At 44.3% G+C, this 16,626-nt stretch overlaps 1 protein-coding gene across 3 annotated transcripts; it reads right to left on the bottom strand.

Moving 5' to 3' along the window:
• Positions 1 to 4,973: 4,973 nt before the first annotated feature.
• RPS27L (ribosomal protein S27 like) lies at positions 4,974 to 16,279 on the bottom strand. Of its 3 annotated transcripts, none has more exons than XM_069956343.1 (4): positions 16,183 to 16,279; positions 9,736 to 9,844; positions 7,389 to 7,499; positions 4,974 to 5,208 (listed from the first exon to the last, which is right to left on the bottom strand). In XM_069956343.1, exons 1-4 carry the CDS (start codon positions 16,186 to 16,188, stop codon positions 5,180 to 5,182), a joined length of 255 nt encoding a protein of 84 aa, XP_069812444.1. In that variant the 5' UTR covers positions 16,189 to 16,279; the 3' UTR covers positions 4,974 to 5,179. The 3 variants fall into 3 exon arrangements, with proteins under 3 accessions (XP_069812444.1, XP_069812446.1, XP_069812445.1); XM_069956345.1 differs by lacking the exon at positions 16,183 to 16,279 and adding an exon at positions 16,057 to 16,151; XM_069956344.1 differs by lacking the exon at positions 16,183 to 16,279 and adding an exon at positions 9,945 to 9,991.
• Positions 16,280 to 16,626: the final 347 nt, after the last annotated feature.

The following is a 16,626-nucleotide window of genomic DNA, read 5'->3' as shown; positions in this document are numbered from 1 at the left end:
GTTTTTGTGCTATTTCTTTAAAGCAACGTTTCTCAACTCATTAAGTACCCACAGCAGGCTATATATCACCACCATTTTATAATGATGGTGGTTATACATGATTCTTTGGGATAAGGTTTTTTTTTTTTGTTACTTTGCACTAGTATTTACTAGTGCACCTTCATCATGTATATCATGATTACTGATACACTGTACTATTACTGTAGTGCAGAGTATTGTGCCTATTATTTGCCTATGGCATTCGATACATTCATACCTAGAGGAACATACAGGAGAGCCCTGGGGACCTTCAGAAGACCACCACAATGACCTTCGGTTTAGGCAGCATGACAGTAATTCTTTCTAAACCCCTAGACATCATACTGACTTAAGGGAATAGATCCCCTTAAATGTATTAAGGCTACTGCACCAAAATGTCATCTGTCGTGCCAAAATCGGACACGTTTAAGTGCCAACGTTTTCAAAGTATATGCGCCTAACTTGCTTTCCACATTCTTTTTCTTATGAACAGGGACATAGAATTGTAGAATTCAACTCATTTACCAATTCCTGCACACATTTTTTTTTGAAGGTGGTGTAAAGAAACCAACACATTATGGCCAATGATTACCACCACAGGTAATGGGTAAATTCCTCTCATTTTGTTCTCAGTGCTCAGATCTAGAGAGAAGTGAACTTACATTAAAGTGACACTGTCACCCCCATTATTCATTTTTCAATCTTTAAAGATGTGTGTAACCCGCAAATAGCTCTCTGCATACCTTTTCGTATTTTTTTTTTTCATGAGGCGGGTTGCTGAGAAATTATAACTTTGCTGAGTGTCTTCTAGCGCCACTGGGCGGGGCTTAGTCCCTGAAGCGCCACATAGCCCCGCCCAGTACATCGCCGTTGACCCCCGCCCCCTTTGGCACGTCATATCTCCCGGCCGACGCTCACAGTCTTGAGTACTCCAGGACGTCGGTGACGTGCGCGTCCACATCCCCCTGCGTCCGTCAAGTGATGCGCAGGCGCAGAAGGTGACCACCGGGTCACCCACATCCTGCGGATTATACCAGCCGCACAGTCCCTCGCCGTTCCGAACGCTCCTGAGCCCTCGCTGCGGCTGTGAATCTCCTCACAGCCAGCAGCGAGGTGCAGAGATAGTTTGCAGACGCACTGCGGCGTCCACCTTGCACTGCGCATGCGCCGAAAAGAACCTCCGCATCTCCGTGCCTCGCTGCTGGCTGTGAGGAGATTCACAGCCACAGCGAGGGCTCAGGAGCGTTCGGAACGGCGAGGGACTGTGCGGCTGGTATAATCCGAAGGATGTGGGTGACCCGTGCGCATCACTTGACGGACGCAGGGGGATGTGGACGCGCACGTCACCGATGTCCTGGAGTACTCAAGACTGTGAGCGTCGGCCGGGAGATATGACGTGCCAAAGGGGGCGGGGTCAACGGCGATGTACTGGGTGGGGCTATGTGGCGCTTCAGGGTCTTCAGCTAGAAGACACTCAGCAAAGTTATAATTTCTCAGCAACCCGCCTCATGAAAAATAAAAATACAAAAAGGTATGCAGAGAGCTATTTGCGGGTTACACACATCTTTAAAGATTGAAAAATGAATAATGGGGGTGACAGTGTCACTTTAAGTATGAGCTTGCGCAAACCTGATCGCTTGGCCGTTGCATCTCACTGCCTGGAGAAGATGAATGCAGCCCTAGGGCTGCCTGTACAAAAAAGGATAGAGCCATAGGAGACCTATAGATGTATCCAATGTTTTCCAGGCAGCCTTAAAGTGACACTGTCACCCCCTTTGTGCATTCTGACATCTGTACACAGGTGTAAAGGGTAAATTTAGCGGTTTTCATACCTTATTTTATATTGTACATCATGGTGTTTGTTCAAGTAAAAAGTGTCCTTTCATCAACTGCAGATTGTATTAAGTGGGCGTGGCCTTGTGGAATTAGCACCACTTAGCCCTGCCCACACCTGCAACGGTGGCCCTGCCCCCTTGATGCCCATTGGTTGGCCGACGTAAAGGGGGTGGGGTCTAGACCTTTTGGCCAGCCTGTTCCAATGGCCGGTGAGGGGTCGGGGCCAACTGTGGCGTTGTGGGCAGGGCTAAGTGGCGCTAATGCCGCAAGACCCCGCCCACTTAACACAATCTGCAGTTGATAAAAGATGACTTTTTACTTGAATAAGCACCATGACGTATGATATAAAATAAGGTATGAAAACCGCTAAATTTACCCTTTACACCTGTGTAGAGATGTCAGAATGCAAAAAGAGGGTGACAGTGTCACTTTAAGGATGCATCAATCTTCTCCAGCCAGCGAGATGCAAAGGCCAAGCGATCAGGTTTTTACAAACTTGTACTTCACGTGCATTTTTTTTTAGAGGTGAAAACACAATGAGGTTGGGTTGCAGTAGCATTGTGGTCTGTAACTGCATCATGTCAGTTTCCAATAGTAAATAATGGAAGAATTTCACTGCAGTATTGGAAACTGCAATACAAACTGTTCATATGTTTTTACAGGTTGTTAACTACAAGCCCATACATTCCAGTTTCCTGCAGTCTTCAAGTTGTGCTGTCCTTCAGCTGGAGCCTTTGCATGTAACAGTTACATGCTGTGTAGAATAAAAAGTTTGTTTTAGATTATGTTCATATAGATAGCTGAAAAATCTGCAGCATATTACAGTAGCAACACATAGTAGACTTAAAAGAAAATCTCTTCTACATGTTGCATTAAAAGAAAATCCACAATATATACCTGTGGTGAAGAATATAAATCCCCATTATGTCATTTATGCTGGGATACAGAGTGAAATGTTTTACTTTATTGGGGAAGTGCAGCAAACTCACATGTTAGAACATACCTTAAAGGGGAACTCCACATAAGGAAAATTTGTTTTCTATTAAAAGTACATATAGATATATAAAGTTATATAGATGTGTCTATACAATGTATTACCATATCTGTGCAGTTCTGCCACACTGGTAGCTGATAGAAATCCAGGAAGTGAAGAAAAATGGCCTCTGTGCCAATTCATATTGTCTCTTGCTCCCACTGCGCTCCTCCTACCTTAGGAGACAAATGTTCCATGCCTCTGTCTCACATTGTGTTTGCTGAGATCAGGCTGACGATGCAGACAGGGGGCAGGGCGTGATGACACAGGAGGCTTGGCTGGGTCCCCCAATCCCCTGACTGATTCACCAGCTCTGACTGGCCAGAAGCAGCTTCTGCAAGGACTGGACGGTGATGAACAGCTGAGGGAAAGCATTGCTGCTGGAACCAGTACTGCATTCTGGGAACTGCTCAACCAGAAAGTACAGAAACACAATACAGAACAAAAACCCACAAAACAAATGGATTTTTGGTAGTTTCAAAACTGGGATAGATAGCTAAGTAATGCGTTATGCTTCTGCAGAAGTTTCTTTTTTTTTTTAACCTCTACCTGGAGTTCCCCTTTAAAGGGGTTATTCAGAGCAACAAAAACATGGCAACTTTCTTTTAGAGACAACACAACTCTTGTCTCCAGTTCAGGTGCAGTTTGCAATTAAGCTCCATTCACTTTAATGGAAGGGTATGTTCACACTGAGTAAGTACGGCGGAATTCCCGCCGTGCTCATTGCCCCGCTGTCTTTGAACAAGAGGGTGCGCGCTCCTCCGTAGCTGACGCTCTCCGTTCAAAGAAGTGACATGTCAAAGAAGTGAGAAGAACTCCGCCACACTTTTTCAGTGTGAACATACACGAACTGAGCAGCAAATTCCTGCCCAAGCTGGAGACAAGAGTGGGGCTGTCTCTGGAAGAAAGTGGCCATGTTTTTGTAACGCTGGATAACCCCTTTAAGGGTAGCTTCACAAGTACCGGACTTGCAGCAGATTTCACGCTGCGAATCCTGGTAGTGTGAAGTTCAATGGGGTTACATACCCACAGCGGAATTTTCATTATGTAATTTGGCCCCTTTAACCCCCACAGCCCTGAACTTCACACTATTCGAATTCGCAGCGGATTTCGCTGCAAACTCACAATGTGAAATCTGCTGCGAATCCGGTACATGTGAAGCTACTCTTAGGCTGTGTTTCCACATTTGAGTTTTTGATTTATATAGATCAGAAGCCAAACTGTCTTGTCTAGTCTTTGCAGTGTGATCAGTATTACCAGAACCATCATATTGTTTGTACTAAATAAAAAATTGTTGCTAAGGCCGTGTTTACACATGCTCCTCTATGTCACCCTGTGTAATAGGGGTTTTACTCTTCGCCTGATTTGATCTTTTGTGAGGCCAGTAAATTTAGCTTTATCGGCTGCACATTTGTCTAAATGGGATAAGCAGCCAATAACGTATTTAAATAGCTACACTAAAGGTGCGTTCACATGTGCAGATGTGTGGCAGATCTGTTGCAGAAAATCAGTAATTTCTCCACCCCCCAAAAAAAACTGCAGCAAATGGCACAGAAACATACCTTTTAACATGGCCCTTATGGGGCCACAAATGAGTGCCAATAAGCAAGATCTGTGCTGATTTACAGTGGCCAACCCACACCTGCTGTGTCATTCGCACTGTTCTCAGCTGCACAAGGAGATATGCAGCCGCTAACAATTTAACCGTCCACACAAAAGATCAAATCAGCAAACAAGGGAGCTTGTCAACTGATCGCTGGCCCTTTTACACAGGTCGATTATCGCTCATTAATGATAATCCACCAGTGTATTAGGGCCTTAAAGTGTACCTGTCATTACAGCCACTACCAGATCAGCGGTGAATTCCACTTGACACCCAGAAGTTTGAACCTCCATGGCTACAAACAAGTTGAAATCGTAATGCGAGTGGCCCCCATTGGAAGGGCAAAAGGGTGCCTGATTTTTCTTAAGACATTCAAAGCTCATTGGTTAACATCTGTCTATGACAAAAATCTGATCATTTTTGAGTAATCTGGTCAGTGTTTCATACAGACACTATCAGGACTGTAATAGATTAAGACAACAGTTGACTGCAATTCTGCATTTATTTAGGAAATGGTTTGCACATAATCAAAGTCAAACTGCAAAAAAATTCCCTGAATTACAAAAGCCAACGAGATTATGTACTATCCACAGCAAGGAAAGTAGTGCATGGGACCCGACATAAGGCAAATCATCCTGAGGGGTAAGTTGCAAGGTGCAGCAGATTCTATCCCGCTATGAAGAAAAAGTTCAGTGTTGCTTTCGTCTGAAAGAACAACCTGTGAACAGAGAATGTTGTGTTATAGCTTGCACTGAGCAACATCTAATACTTAAGACACTGTTTCACAACTGGAAAATATTGCCATGTTATCCCTTGTAAAAAGAAAATTGATCACAATTAGGAATGTGTTTGGTAGTCTACTGCAGTACGGAAGGGACTCAGTCCCCTACTACACCAAAACTAAAAGCAATTTAGTCTTCTTTTGGGCTCATTCACATTGCCAATACATCACATCCATAGTAATTAATTTTTCCCACTGAAAAAAAAACTTCCAAACTATTACCTTTTTTATTTTTGCACCTACAGGCCTGGTTGGGGGCTAATTTTTTGGACCATGATCTATAGTTTTTATTGGTACCATATTGGTGTAGATGGGAATTTTCTATCCTTTTTATAATTTTTATGCACACACAAATATATGAGGTTTTTTTTCCTCTTCATTTATGCTGTTCACCGGGCAGGAACAATATTGCTATATGTTAATAGATCAGACAGACAATTCCACATGCTACATTACCAAATGTTTGGGTTTTTGTTTTTACATATTTTTATTTAGAACATGGGAAAGGAGGGGACGATTTAGATTTTTAATGGGAGAGGGGCTTTGTAATATTTTTATAATTTTTTTTTTTTACACTTTTTAGGTACCCCTAGGGGAGTCTTCTAAACATCCAATCATTAGATTGCTTACACAGATCACTGCTATTGCATAGCAATGATCTGTGCTACTGAAGTGTGCCTGAGGCAGACCCAAGATGCGGATAGCCAGTCAGACCACACAGAGGAAAGAATTACACCTCCTGATACCAGGGAAGCCGATCGGGACCTCTGCAGTGATTCCATTGGTTAGTGACAGTTACTGCTCCGGTCACTGACACTCTGTGATCGCTTTGTTACTCAAGTACTGCAGGTCTGATGCCTGTTTTAGGGGGGAAAAATATCCTTTGCCAAAATGAGCTGTGCTAAAGATATTTTCCATCATGAAGTCACCTGAAATTGCAGGTATACCTTAGGACATGCCATCTACATGGTATAAATGGTCCCCAGTGGTTGTCATATTAAAGAGACTCTGTACCCACAATCTGACCCCCCCAAACCGCTTGTACCTTCAGATAGCTGATTTTAATCTAAGATCTGTCCTGTGGTCCATTCGGCAGGTGATGTAGTTATTGTCCTAAAAAACAACTTTTAAATTTGCAGCCCGTGCCAAACGGGAGTATCTGTGCCCTAACCTTGCACCACCCCTCCGTCCCTCCTCCCCATACTCTTCATCATTAGGAATGCCACAAACGTTTTCTCCATGCTGAACATTGCACAGGTCCTTAATGATCCAGCCCATGTGCCAGGCTGACACAGATGAGGAATAGGAGGCAATCTGCCTGGAGCATTTCTAATGATGATGAGGGTGGGGAGGAGGGACGGAGGGGTGGTGCAAAGTTAGGACACAGATACTCCCATTTGGCACGGGCTGCAAGTTTAAAAGTTGTTTTTGAGGACAATAACTGCATCACCTGCCGAACGGACCACAGGACAGATCTTGGATTAAAAGCAGTTATCCGAAGGTACAAGCGGTTTAGGGGGGGGTGAGATTGTGGGTACAGAGTCGCTTTAAAGCCTCATACGCACAATACAATGTCAGCTGATCCCACCAAAATGAGCAAAAGAACACGTGCCTGGCCACATTTATGGTGAAGACCGTTTTCAAACCCTTTAGGATAGCTTCACACGTACCAGATCTACAGCGGATTTCAAGCTGCGAGTTTGCAGTGAATCCGCTGCAGATCCATGTACTGTGAAGGTCTATGGGGGTTACATATCCGCAGCTGAATTTTCATTCCACTGCGGATATGTAAGCCGGCCCCTTTAACCCCCCCGTGCACTGATTGGCTGATGGGGAGCCGGGAGCTTCTCTGCAGCCGCGGTGCCGAGCTGGTATTGTATGCTTTGGGCCGTGGCTGCGGGCAGTGGTGGGTTAAAGGGGCTGGGTCACATACAGGCAGCAGAATTAAATTTCTGCTTCGTGTATGTGACCCATTCAGCTTCACACTACCAGGATTCGCAACGGATTTTGCTGCAAATTCACGTGAAATCCGCTACGGATCCGGTACGTGTGAAGCTACCCTTAATATAGACACAAACCATAATTTAGTGCAAGCAGCTTATTAACCTATACATTACCTTCTGTGAGCCTTGCTTTTCCACCTGTGGGCTGACACAGAACAGTAGAACAGCCTACACAAAGGACAACTGTTTGTGCATGGCTGAAAACTGTAGTGATTTTATAGCAGCCTAGAAAGAAAAGCACAAGTATTAATTACAGGGGTTTTTAGGAGACGCACATATACACATACCCGTGTTGTTTGTCATTTACTTTAAAGGGGTTATCCAGCGCTACAAAAAACATGGCCACTTTTCCCCCTCTGGTGGGTTTTCAAACTCAGTTCCATTGAAGTAAATGGAGCTTAATTGCAAACCACACCTGAACTGGAGACGAGAGGGGGGAAAAGTGGCCATGTTTTTTAAAGCGCAGGATAACCCCTTTAAAGTGAATCTGTCAATTGCCATTTACGGCCATCGCCCATGTCTCCCCTGCACCTGCGTTTGTTGCACCAATAAAGTGTCTATGGATTTAATATTACTTGGCAAGTACCATCCTACCAATTTTCTGATTGTTGACTTTGCATCTACACTCTAAAGGGTTTGAGCAATATATATATATTATATATATACACACACACACACACGTGGAACTTCTAGTACATCGCATCTACCAGAAGTTCCAAAGGCAAATTTAAGTACCGTATTACCACTTTTGCACAATAGAAACTATGTGCCTTAATATATATATATATATATTTATTTTTTTTTTTAAGTCACATTCCAAGATCCATAGTGTTCTCATTGTTCTTGTGACAGAACTGGGTGTGGGCTAATTTTTCTGATGGGTAAGTATAGAGAATTGGTTCCTTTACATGCCAATCTTCTGCGATGTCTGCATGGCATATACTTATCCCAATATTGCCATAAAAAGGTGTATGAATAAGGCCCCTTAGTGACGGCCTTAAAAACGCGTTTTGGCAATAAGAATGTTTTGGTGACTTGTTTTAATGGCCACTAAGGCTGGGTTCACACTGCATTTTTGTAGTCCATGTGTTGTATGTTTTTAAATAGTTTCTTTTAACATTTTTGTGTACACTTAAAAGATGGGGGGGGGGAGAAAACACGCATCTGTTTTGATCCTTATTTTTTCTAATCGAAGTCAATGGAAAAATAATTTCAAACTGATTGCACACAATTTCATGTTTCTGTCAGTTTTTTGTTTATAAAACTTATACGTTAAATAAACTGCAAAAATTGCAGTGTGAACCCTGGGCCGATTCGGCCGATTATTGCTCCGTGGCCAGTGATTGGCTGAGCGGTCTGTCAGCTGAGACAGGCCACTCTGAAGCTGGAGCGTGCAGGACCCGGGGAGAAGAAGACTGCAAAAGGAGCCCTGCTGCCTGGATAGGTAATGTTTAAAGTTTAAGCAAGGGCTGCAAGGACATCGGTAACTATGTCCATGCAGCCCTTGTTAAACGATAATCAGGCCGTGGAATAGGCCCAGTAAACAAGCTCCGATCTAGCAGATCGGCGCTCGTTTACATTTATTATCGGGCCCCATCGGCCTGTGTAATGACACCCTAAGCCTCATAACAGGCTGACTATCTGTTCTGCCACACTCCAGGCAGCCTCCTTCCAGGTACTGTAAATTATAAGAGGGGGGGCGACCGTGCTCTGTATCAATAGCGTTGTGCATCAGAGCAGGGGACCAGGACCTGACATGAACATTGGTGGCAACAGAAGGGCCCATACTGGCCCTTACTGCTACCACTCTAAAAGAAAAAAAAAAATATATATATACATTTATTTTAATGTAGTTCTATAAAAAAAATTAATATAACTCTTCTGAAGGAATGTGTTACCAAAAAAGTTAAAGTGTCACTGCTTAATTTTTTTTTTCAGAAATCAATAGTACAGGCGATTTTAAGAAACTTTGTAACTTTGTTATTAAGCAAATATGCCATTATCTGCATTTGAAAAGACTTTCCCCAGGTCCCCCCCCCCCTCCCTCGTCTCTCTCATTCACTGCTCATTATCAGGAAATCTCGACTGTTTTACATCAGTCGTGCCGTCTGTTCTATGAAGAAGGGAGGGGGGGGGGGGTATTAGTCGGCAGCAGAGAACAGAGGATTACACAGTGGGATCTGTGTGATAGCCACTATTCAGAGGTCAGAGAGGTCAGTGCTGTCAGAGGAGATAGCCGGTGATGTGGCTGTGAATTAACTCTTTGTTGTCCTGTTTTGGTGCCTCATCTCCCTCCACCCCTCCCCTCTCCATAAGAGAACAATGAAGATAGGGGGGAGAGCTTCAAACTGCATTTTTCGGCTAATAAACCCAATTAAAAAGTCTCTCTGGAGTACCCCTTTAATGAATAAAGGTAGAGTATTACTTGCGTTTCAACAATGCATTTCTGCTCAGTTCTTACCTGGACATTTTACATCCATGAAGTAGGAGTTTGGGCTCTGGACTAACCTCTTTTTCTTATGTCTAGTCCTTTCCTCATCAGAGGATGGATGCAGCAAATCTTTTGCCAGCTGAAAGAAATCCAAATTTCCCTAATGAATATCATTGTTGGGAGAGTAATGTAAAAGACTAGTAGAGAGAATACAAAATATCAAAGAAGAGCAGTCTTACCATGCTGTCTGCTAGAATAGACGGATGTGTGCCCGCTATACCGCTCTCTGGGTTATACTGCAAGCGCATCTCACTGTTCATTGACTATAAAGAGCGCACAGACATGTACAGACATGTATTCAGCACTGTAACCATTGCATTGTCCGGGCTCTCTCTATCACAGAGCATTAGTAACCTTTGAGTTCCTATCACTGTAAAATGACTAAGGCATGTGGAATTCTCACTGAAAAACAGTGATAATAAAGGGGAAGTGTTAAATACAGATATTGCACTCCTAGATAACCTCAGGACTGTCCAACAAGACAGCAGACGTCAGTGGATTGTATAAGACAATAGTCACTGGTTTTGTTACACTAGAAGATAGAATATTGTATAGTCACACATTAGGTATATGTACTGGTTCAACCTACAAATATAGATGCAAAAATGCTGCGGTTTAGCCAAGATGAGGGGAAAAATCATGTAATAAAAACTACTCCCATCAGAAGTGCACAAAACACACCAATCAGTCGCAATATTAAATCCAACTATTCATATTTTGTAGGTTTCCTGCATGCTGCCAAAAAAGCTCTAAAGAGTGTAGTTGTCTGTCCCCAAAACAGTTAAAAAGTATTCTCATCTCAGCTAATATAGTTAAACCTGTAGGGCTTGTCAAGTTATCAAATAATCTTACAGTAAGAATGTCTTATTGCCCATGGCCACCAATCACAACATAGTATCTTCATATACCTCTGCCTGCCATACCCTAAAAGCGGTGCATAGCACACCACTGTTTACTGTGCAGGAGCCTTACTTACAGGAGACCCCACTATGTATGCACTCCACCTCTCTATTCATCTGACTCTATGGGCCTGATAAAGATAGCCGAGCAGTACTATAAAATAATTTAAAGGAAACCTGTCACCGGGGACACGGGAACAGAGCCCGCCCGACCCCCCGGATACTTACCCTTTCCGACGAGTCCCGTTTCTGGAGCTGTTCCTGGGATGAAGATACCAGCGCCCAAAGCCATGCGCGCACCGCTGAGATGAGTCCGACGCCCATAGAGAATGACAGCTCCATTCATTCTCTGTGGGCGTCGGACACACCTCAGCGGCGCGCGCGGCTTCGGGCGCTGATATCTTCATCCCGGGACCGGCTCCAGGAACGGGACTCGTCGGAAAGGGTAAGTATCCGGGGGCTGCATCGGGGGGGTCAGGCGGGCTTTGTGCCCGTGTTCCCGGTGACAGGTTCCCTTTTAAGTGATACTTTAACCCTCCCTACTTCACAGCAGTTGGGCTTCATCTCCCGGATGGGGGAGGGCCTGTCACGCTTAGGGCTAGTTCACACTGGCAGACTATGGGAGGCTTGCGAACCTCCTCTCTCTGCACAGAAGAATTGGCACGCGAGCCTCCCATAGACTGCCAGTATGACACGGAGGCTGGCAGGATTCCGACAGTTTTACTCTGTGTGAACTCAGCCTTAACCGATAAATCAAGTTATTTTAGAGCAGAAAGATGACAAAAATGAACATTAGAATAAGAAAGTAACAATATCACTTTAAGAGGTCTTTATGTGGCCTGGGGTCAGACAGAATAACATGGTCATGCAGAACATGGCAGACTTCAATTTACCCCAATATAATGTTTCCTGTGAAAATAATGCCAACATGCCGGCATCTGTCTGTCCTGAATGAACCACCATTTTATTCATGGAAAGCAAAAGCTAAAATACAGTGTGATGAGTGCCCACACAAGCTGCCAATAGGGGGCGCTCACTTTATCTCCATTCTAGCTATAGAAAGCTTCTATACTGCGTACACTGTATTATTACTGTCTGCACCACTTCTGATTCATATTAGCTGAGCGGTTATGTGTAACGTTCCACTCCAATAATATTTATAAATCTAATTCAATTTAAAAAAAAACAAACAACATTTGTGCCTACCATTATAGAATGCCACAATACTAATCTTCTTAAATAAAATACAACAAATATAATAAATTGAGGGCAGCATTAGATACATTGGTTTTAATATAAACTAACTCTTTAACCCCTTAAGGACACAATGGATTTTGGCATTGACACAAGACAACTTCCATTTTTCCTCCTCGCTTTCTAGGACCTTTTATTTCTCCATCTATAGGGTCATGTAAGGCAATGTATCTGACAGATAATTGAAGCCAAAGCCAGGAATAGACTATAAACAGAGAACAGATCATGAAGGAAACAGATTTCTTCTCCTTTCAAATCCATTCCTGGGTTTGGCTTCAAAAACCTGTCAGTGAAAAATCTTTGTGTGTAAAAGGACCCTTAGGGCTTGTTATTTTTCAGGAACAATTGTACTTTGTAATGACTCCTTTCACTCAACCATAAAAATCACTGATCAAACCCCAAAATATTTGTGGGGTGAAATGGTTTTGCATCTCAGTTCAATTGACTTGAATAGATCCGAATTGTGACAACACACACAACCTGGGGGAAATAACTGTTTTTCTTTAATCATGGAAAACCCCTTTAAGTGGTTATCTTGGTAACAAAAAACAATATTCTAAAAAAATAAAAACCCCTTCCCAATACCACCCTATGTCTAGTATACATGTATAACCTATCTTGCACCCTTTCCGTTTTTTCTCATTCTTATCCTCTCTTGATGTATAAAGTCCTCTACTCTGGGTCCACTCTGACCACGCTCAGCTCCCTCTTCCCCCCACCCTTTGTGGTCACAGGACATGTAATCTCCTCTCTGGGGGGCAGGTTAGCTGTCTATTGACTTGGTAACCCAACCCCCAGGAGACATCACCTGCATCATCTCCATGCACCTGTACTGCTTCCATAGACTTACATGTATCCCTGAGCCTAGGTTTATGTAATATGAAATGTTATAGTTCTCTCTCTTGCTGTCAGTGAATGCAGACATATGTACCTGTCTTTGTGTCACAGCTCTGTATATTGTAAGTGTTATAAATGTTCTTAGAGTCTGAATGGAACTAGAATGTTTTCATTCACAGTCAGCAAGCAGAGATCTGAACCTACACTAACACCCCTGGTAAACAGATGCCTGTTATGCAGCACATAGCTACATTTCTGGAATGGAATAACAGGCAATAGCTCTGCTACATCCTTAGCTAGTATGGAATACATATTGGCCTGGGCGGAAATGCAGGCGGGCACAAGCGGCGTAATCCGCAGTGGGTTATCCACCTGGATTCTGAAGTCTGAACGCACCCTAGAGTCTATAACCCTGCATTTTCGCAGCAGATTGTCAGTGAGTTGGGACCCAGAGAATCAGGTAAGCATGGTGCCTTTATTATTTTTACCAGCCCAGCATAGAAGTAGTTAAAGTTTTCACCACATTCTCGAAACAGAACTAAAATCCGCTGCTAGAATGCAAGGCTATAGACTCTAGTGGGAACGGGTATCACAGCAGATTGTTACATAGAAGAAGAAATATCAACTGCACACATTAGATTGCCATCGTTTTTTTAGGGGTTTATTTTTGCATTTAGAGTTTTATGGTGCGTTCACACCTACAGGATCTGCAGCAGATTTCATTTAAATAACTGAACACAGCATCAATGTGAAGGTGTGAACACACCCTTACACAATTATCAACACGGATAGCATATTTTTAGTATACCATTTTATTGCTGGACGTTTCAGTCAAAACAAGACCTTTATCAACAGGGTATACAAGTTGTATGTATAGAGAATAGACCGTGTTGTAACCAGAGGTATGAGTGGTGATGGCGAACAGATCTTTACGTGTGAATCTACCCTTAGGTTGCATTCACAGGTACAAGATCGGCAGCATATTGGATGGTGCAGACTTGATGCTGTATTTAGTTATTTAGATCAAATCTGCTGCGATACAATCTGTGTGAAGCTACCCTTAAAGTACCACGAGATACCTGGATGCCTTACATACAGGTATGTCATGGTGAGTGCGCAGGCGCAGGAGCTATACCCATGTGATATGTAGCAGGAGCCTGGCACTACCTCAAATCTGGATAGGAGAATTCTCAATGTTTTACCCCAGATGCCATGGTCTATAGCAACTGCAGCATCTAGTTGGTTAGGTGAGGTAGGGGACTTCCTATGTTACCCAACTGGCACCTCAGGTTTTTTTAGGTCTTTTTTTTTTTTGGGGGGGGGGGGGGATACAGCTTTTTTTCTTTAAGTTCAGAAGTTAATAAAACTGCAAATGTAGCAGTATCAGAGCCTTATGGCAGTGTAACACTCCTATCAGAGTGAACACAAAAGAATAATTCATTTAAATCAACTGGTGCCAGAGATTTGAAATTCACTTCTATTAAAAAATCTCGTCTTCCAGTACTTATCAGCTGCTGTAAGTCCTGCAGGAAATGGTGTATTCTTTCCAGTCTGGAGAGCAGGAGAGGTTTTCCATAGGGATGTGCTAGTACTCTGGACAGTTCCTGACATGGACGGAGGTGGCAGCAGAGAGCACTGTATCAGAATGAAGAGAATACACCACTTCCTGCAGGACATACAGCAGCTGTAAGTACTTGAAGACTTTTTTTAATAAAAGTAAACTACAAATCTCTAGCATCAGCTGATTTGAAAGAAAAAAAAAAATTGTTAACCACCCCTTTAAGACAGCATGACACCCCTATCAGAGCCTTATGGCAGTATGCTACCCCTATCTGACTCTTACAGCAGTAGGACACGCCTATCAGAACCTTACAGCCGTAGGACACCCCTATCAGAACCTTACAGCCGTAGGACACCCCTATCAGAACCTTACAGCCGTAGGACACCCCTATCAGAACCTTACAGCCGTAGGACACCCCTATCAGAACCTTACAGCAGTAGGACACCCCTATCAGAACCTTACAGCAGTAGGACACCCCTATCAGAACCTTACAGCAGTAGGAGACCCCTATCAGAACCTTACAGCCGTAGGACACCCCTATCAGAACCTTACAGCCGTAGGACACCCCTATCAGAACCTTACAGCCGTAGGACACCCCTATCAGAACCTTACAGCAGTAGGACACCCGTATCAGAACCTTACGGCAGTAGGACACCCCTATCAGAACCTTACGGCAGTAGGACACCCCTATCAGAACCTTACGGCAGTAGGACACCCCTATCAGAACCTTACGGCAGTAGGACACCCCTATCAGAACCTTACAGCCGTAGGACACCCCTATCAGAACCTTACAGCAGTAGGACACCCCTATCAGAACCTTACAGCAGTAGGACACCCCTATCAGAACCTTACAGCCGTAGGACACCCCTATCAGAACCTTACAGCAGTAGAACACCCCTATCAGAACCTTACAGCCATAGGACACCCCTATCAGAACCTTACAGCCGTAGGACACCCCTATCAGAACCTTACAGCAGTAGGACACCCCTATCAGAACCTTACAGCCGTAGGACACCCCTATCAGAACCTTACGGCAGTAGGACACCCCTATCAGAGCCTTATGGCAGCATGTCACCCCTATCAGAGCCTTATTACAATGTGACACCTCTATCAGAGCCTTATAGCAGTAGGAAACCCCTATCAGAGCCTTATGACAATGTGACACCCCTATCAGAGCCTTATAGCAGGACAGCCCTATCAGAGCCTTATAGCAGGACAGCCCTATCAGAGCCTTATGACAATATTACACTCCTATCAGAGGCTTATCACAATGTGACACCCCTATCAGAGCCTTATGGCAGCATGTCACCCCTATCAGAGCCTTATGGCAGCATGTCACCCCTATCAGAGCCTTTTGGCAGCATGTCACCCCTATCAGAGCCTTATGACAATAGGACACCCCTATCAAAGCCTTATGACAATAGGACACCCCTATCAGAGCCTTATGACAATAGGACACCCCTATCAGAGCCTTATGGCAGAATGACACCACTATCTGTGAAGGTGACTACAGGGAGCCGTGCAGACGCTGCGACACGCAGGCAATCCGCTCAGGGACACGTGCTCGCCCGCTCATAGCCGCCTCCCCTGCAGCTGCCACCGGGTGAGGAGCGCTCAGCCTGCCGCCTTACATCACCGCCTTCTACTCTCCCCCATCTTATACACCAGTGACGCAGTCACATTGGACTGGCCTGACAGCATGGCAACCATGCCCGATACCCAGACGGTATAAAACCGCACCATGTGACGAGCTCCCCACAGCGGCGCGCACAGCACTGCACGCGGTTTATGAAATTACGCGTCTCCTAGCCATGCAGGCTCGTCAGCCCACGTCTCCGGCCCCGGCCCACAGCAGCTGTCACTTACAGGCATGACTGTACCGTGTACACATCAACAACACGCTCCACGCAGCCAGGCTTCTACTTCCGGCCAAGGGGGCAGGGACAGCAGCGGGAAGCTATTAGTAAAGGGGCTGGCGGCCATGTTTGTTGTGGGCATCTCGCAGCGTTTGTTGCCTTCAATAAGAATGGCGCAGTCGGCAGTTTGCATTGGCGCAGATCCTCTTCATAGAAGTTATATGCTGTATAGTTTCCCATTCATCTCCCAGCTGCAATTTATGAGGATTCCTGCACCCACCCCAATCACTAACCAGCATGCAGATCTCCTTGCAGAACGTACAGTATCACAAAATCACATAAGGGTGCAAATGTATCTAAACCATCATTGTCACGTCATATAATGTACCTGAAAATGGCGGGGAGATTATGGCCCAGATTTACTGTGCACACTTATTCCTGGCTGTTTGGTGGT

Source organism: Dendropsophus ebraccatus, chromosome 1 (genome assembly GCF_027789765.1).
Source record: "Dendropsophus ebraccatus isolate aDenEbr1 chromosome 1, aDenEbr1.pat, whole genome shotgun sequence".
Taxonomy (NCBI): domain Eukaryota; kingdom Metazoa; phylum Chordata; class Amphibia; order Anura; family Hylidae; genus Dendropsophus; species Dendropsophus ebraccatus.
This window is presented reverse-complemented; position numbering and strand designations above follow the sequence as displayed.

Excerpts from the sequence above, each read along its gene's own strand:
- RPS27L (XM_069956343.1), bottom strand. Across the intron at positions 7,500-9,735 it reads CATGGATGTAAAATGTCCAG|GCTGCTATAAAATCACTACA; the intron begins GTAAGAACTGAG and ends TTTTCTTTCTAG. Across the intron at positions 5,209-7,388 it reads AAAAGCAAGGCTCACAGAAG|GTTGTTCTTTCAGACGAAAG; the intron begins GTAATGTATAGG and ends CTCTGTTCACAG.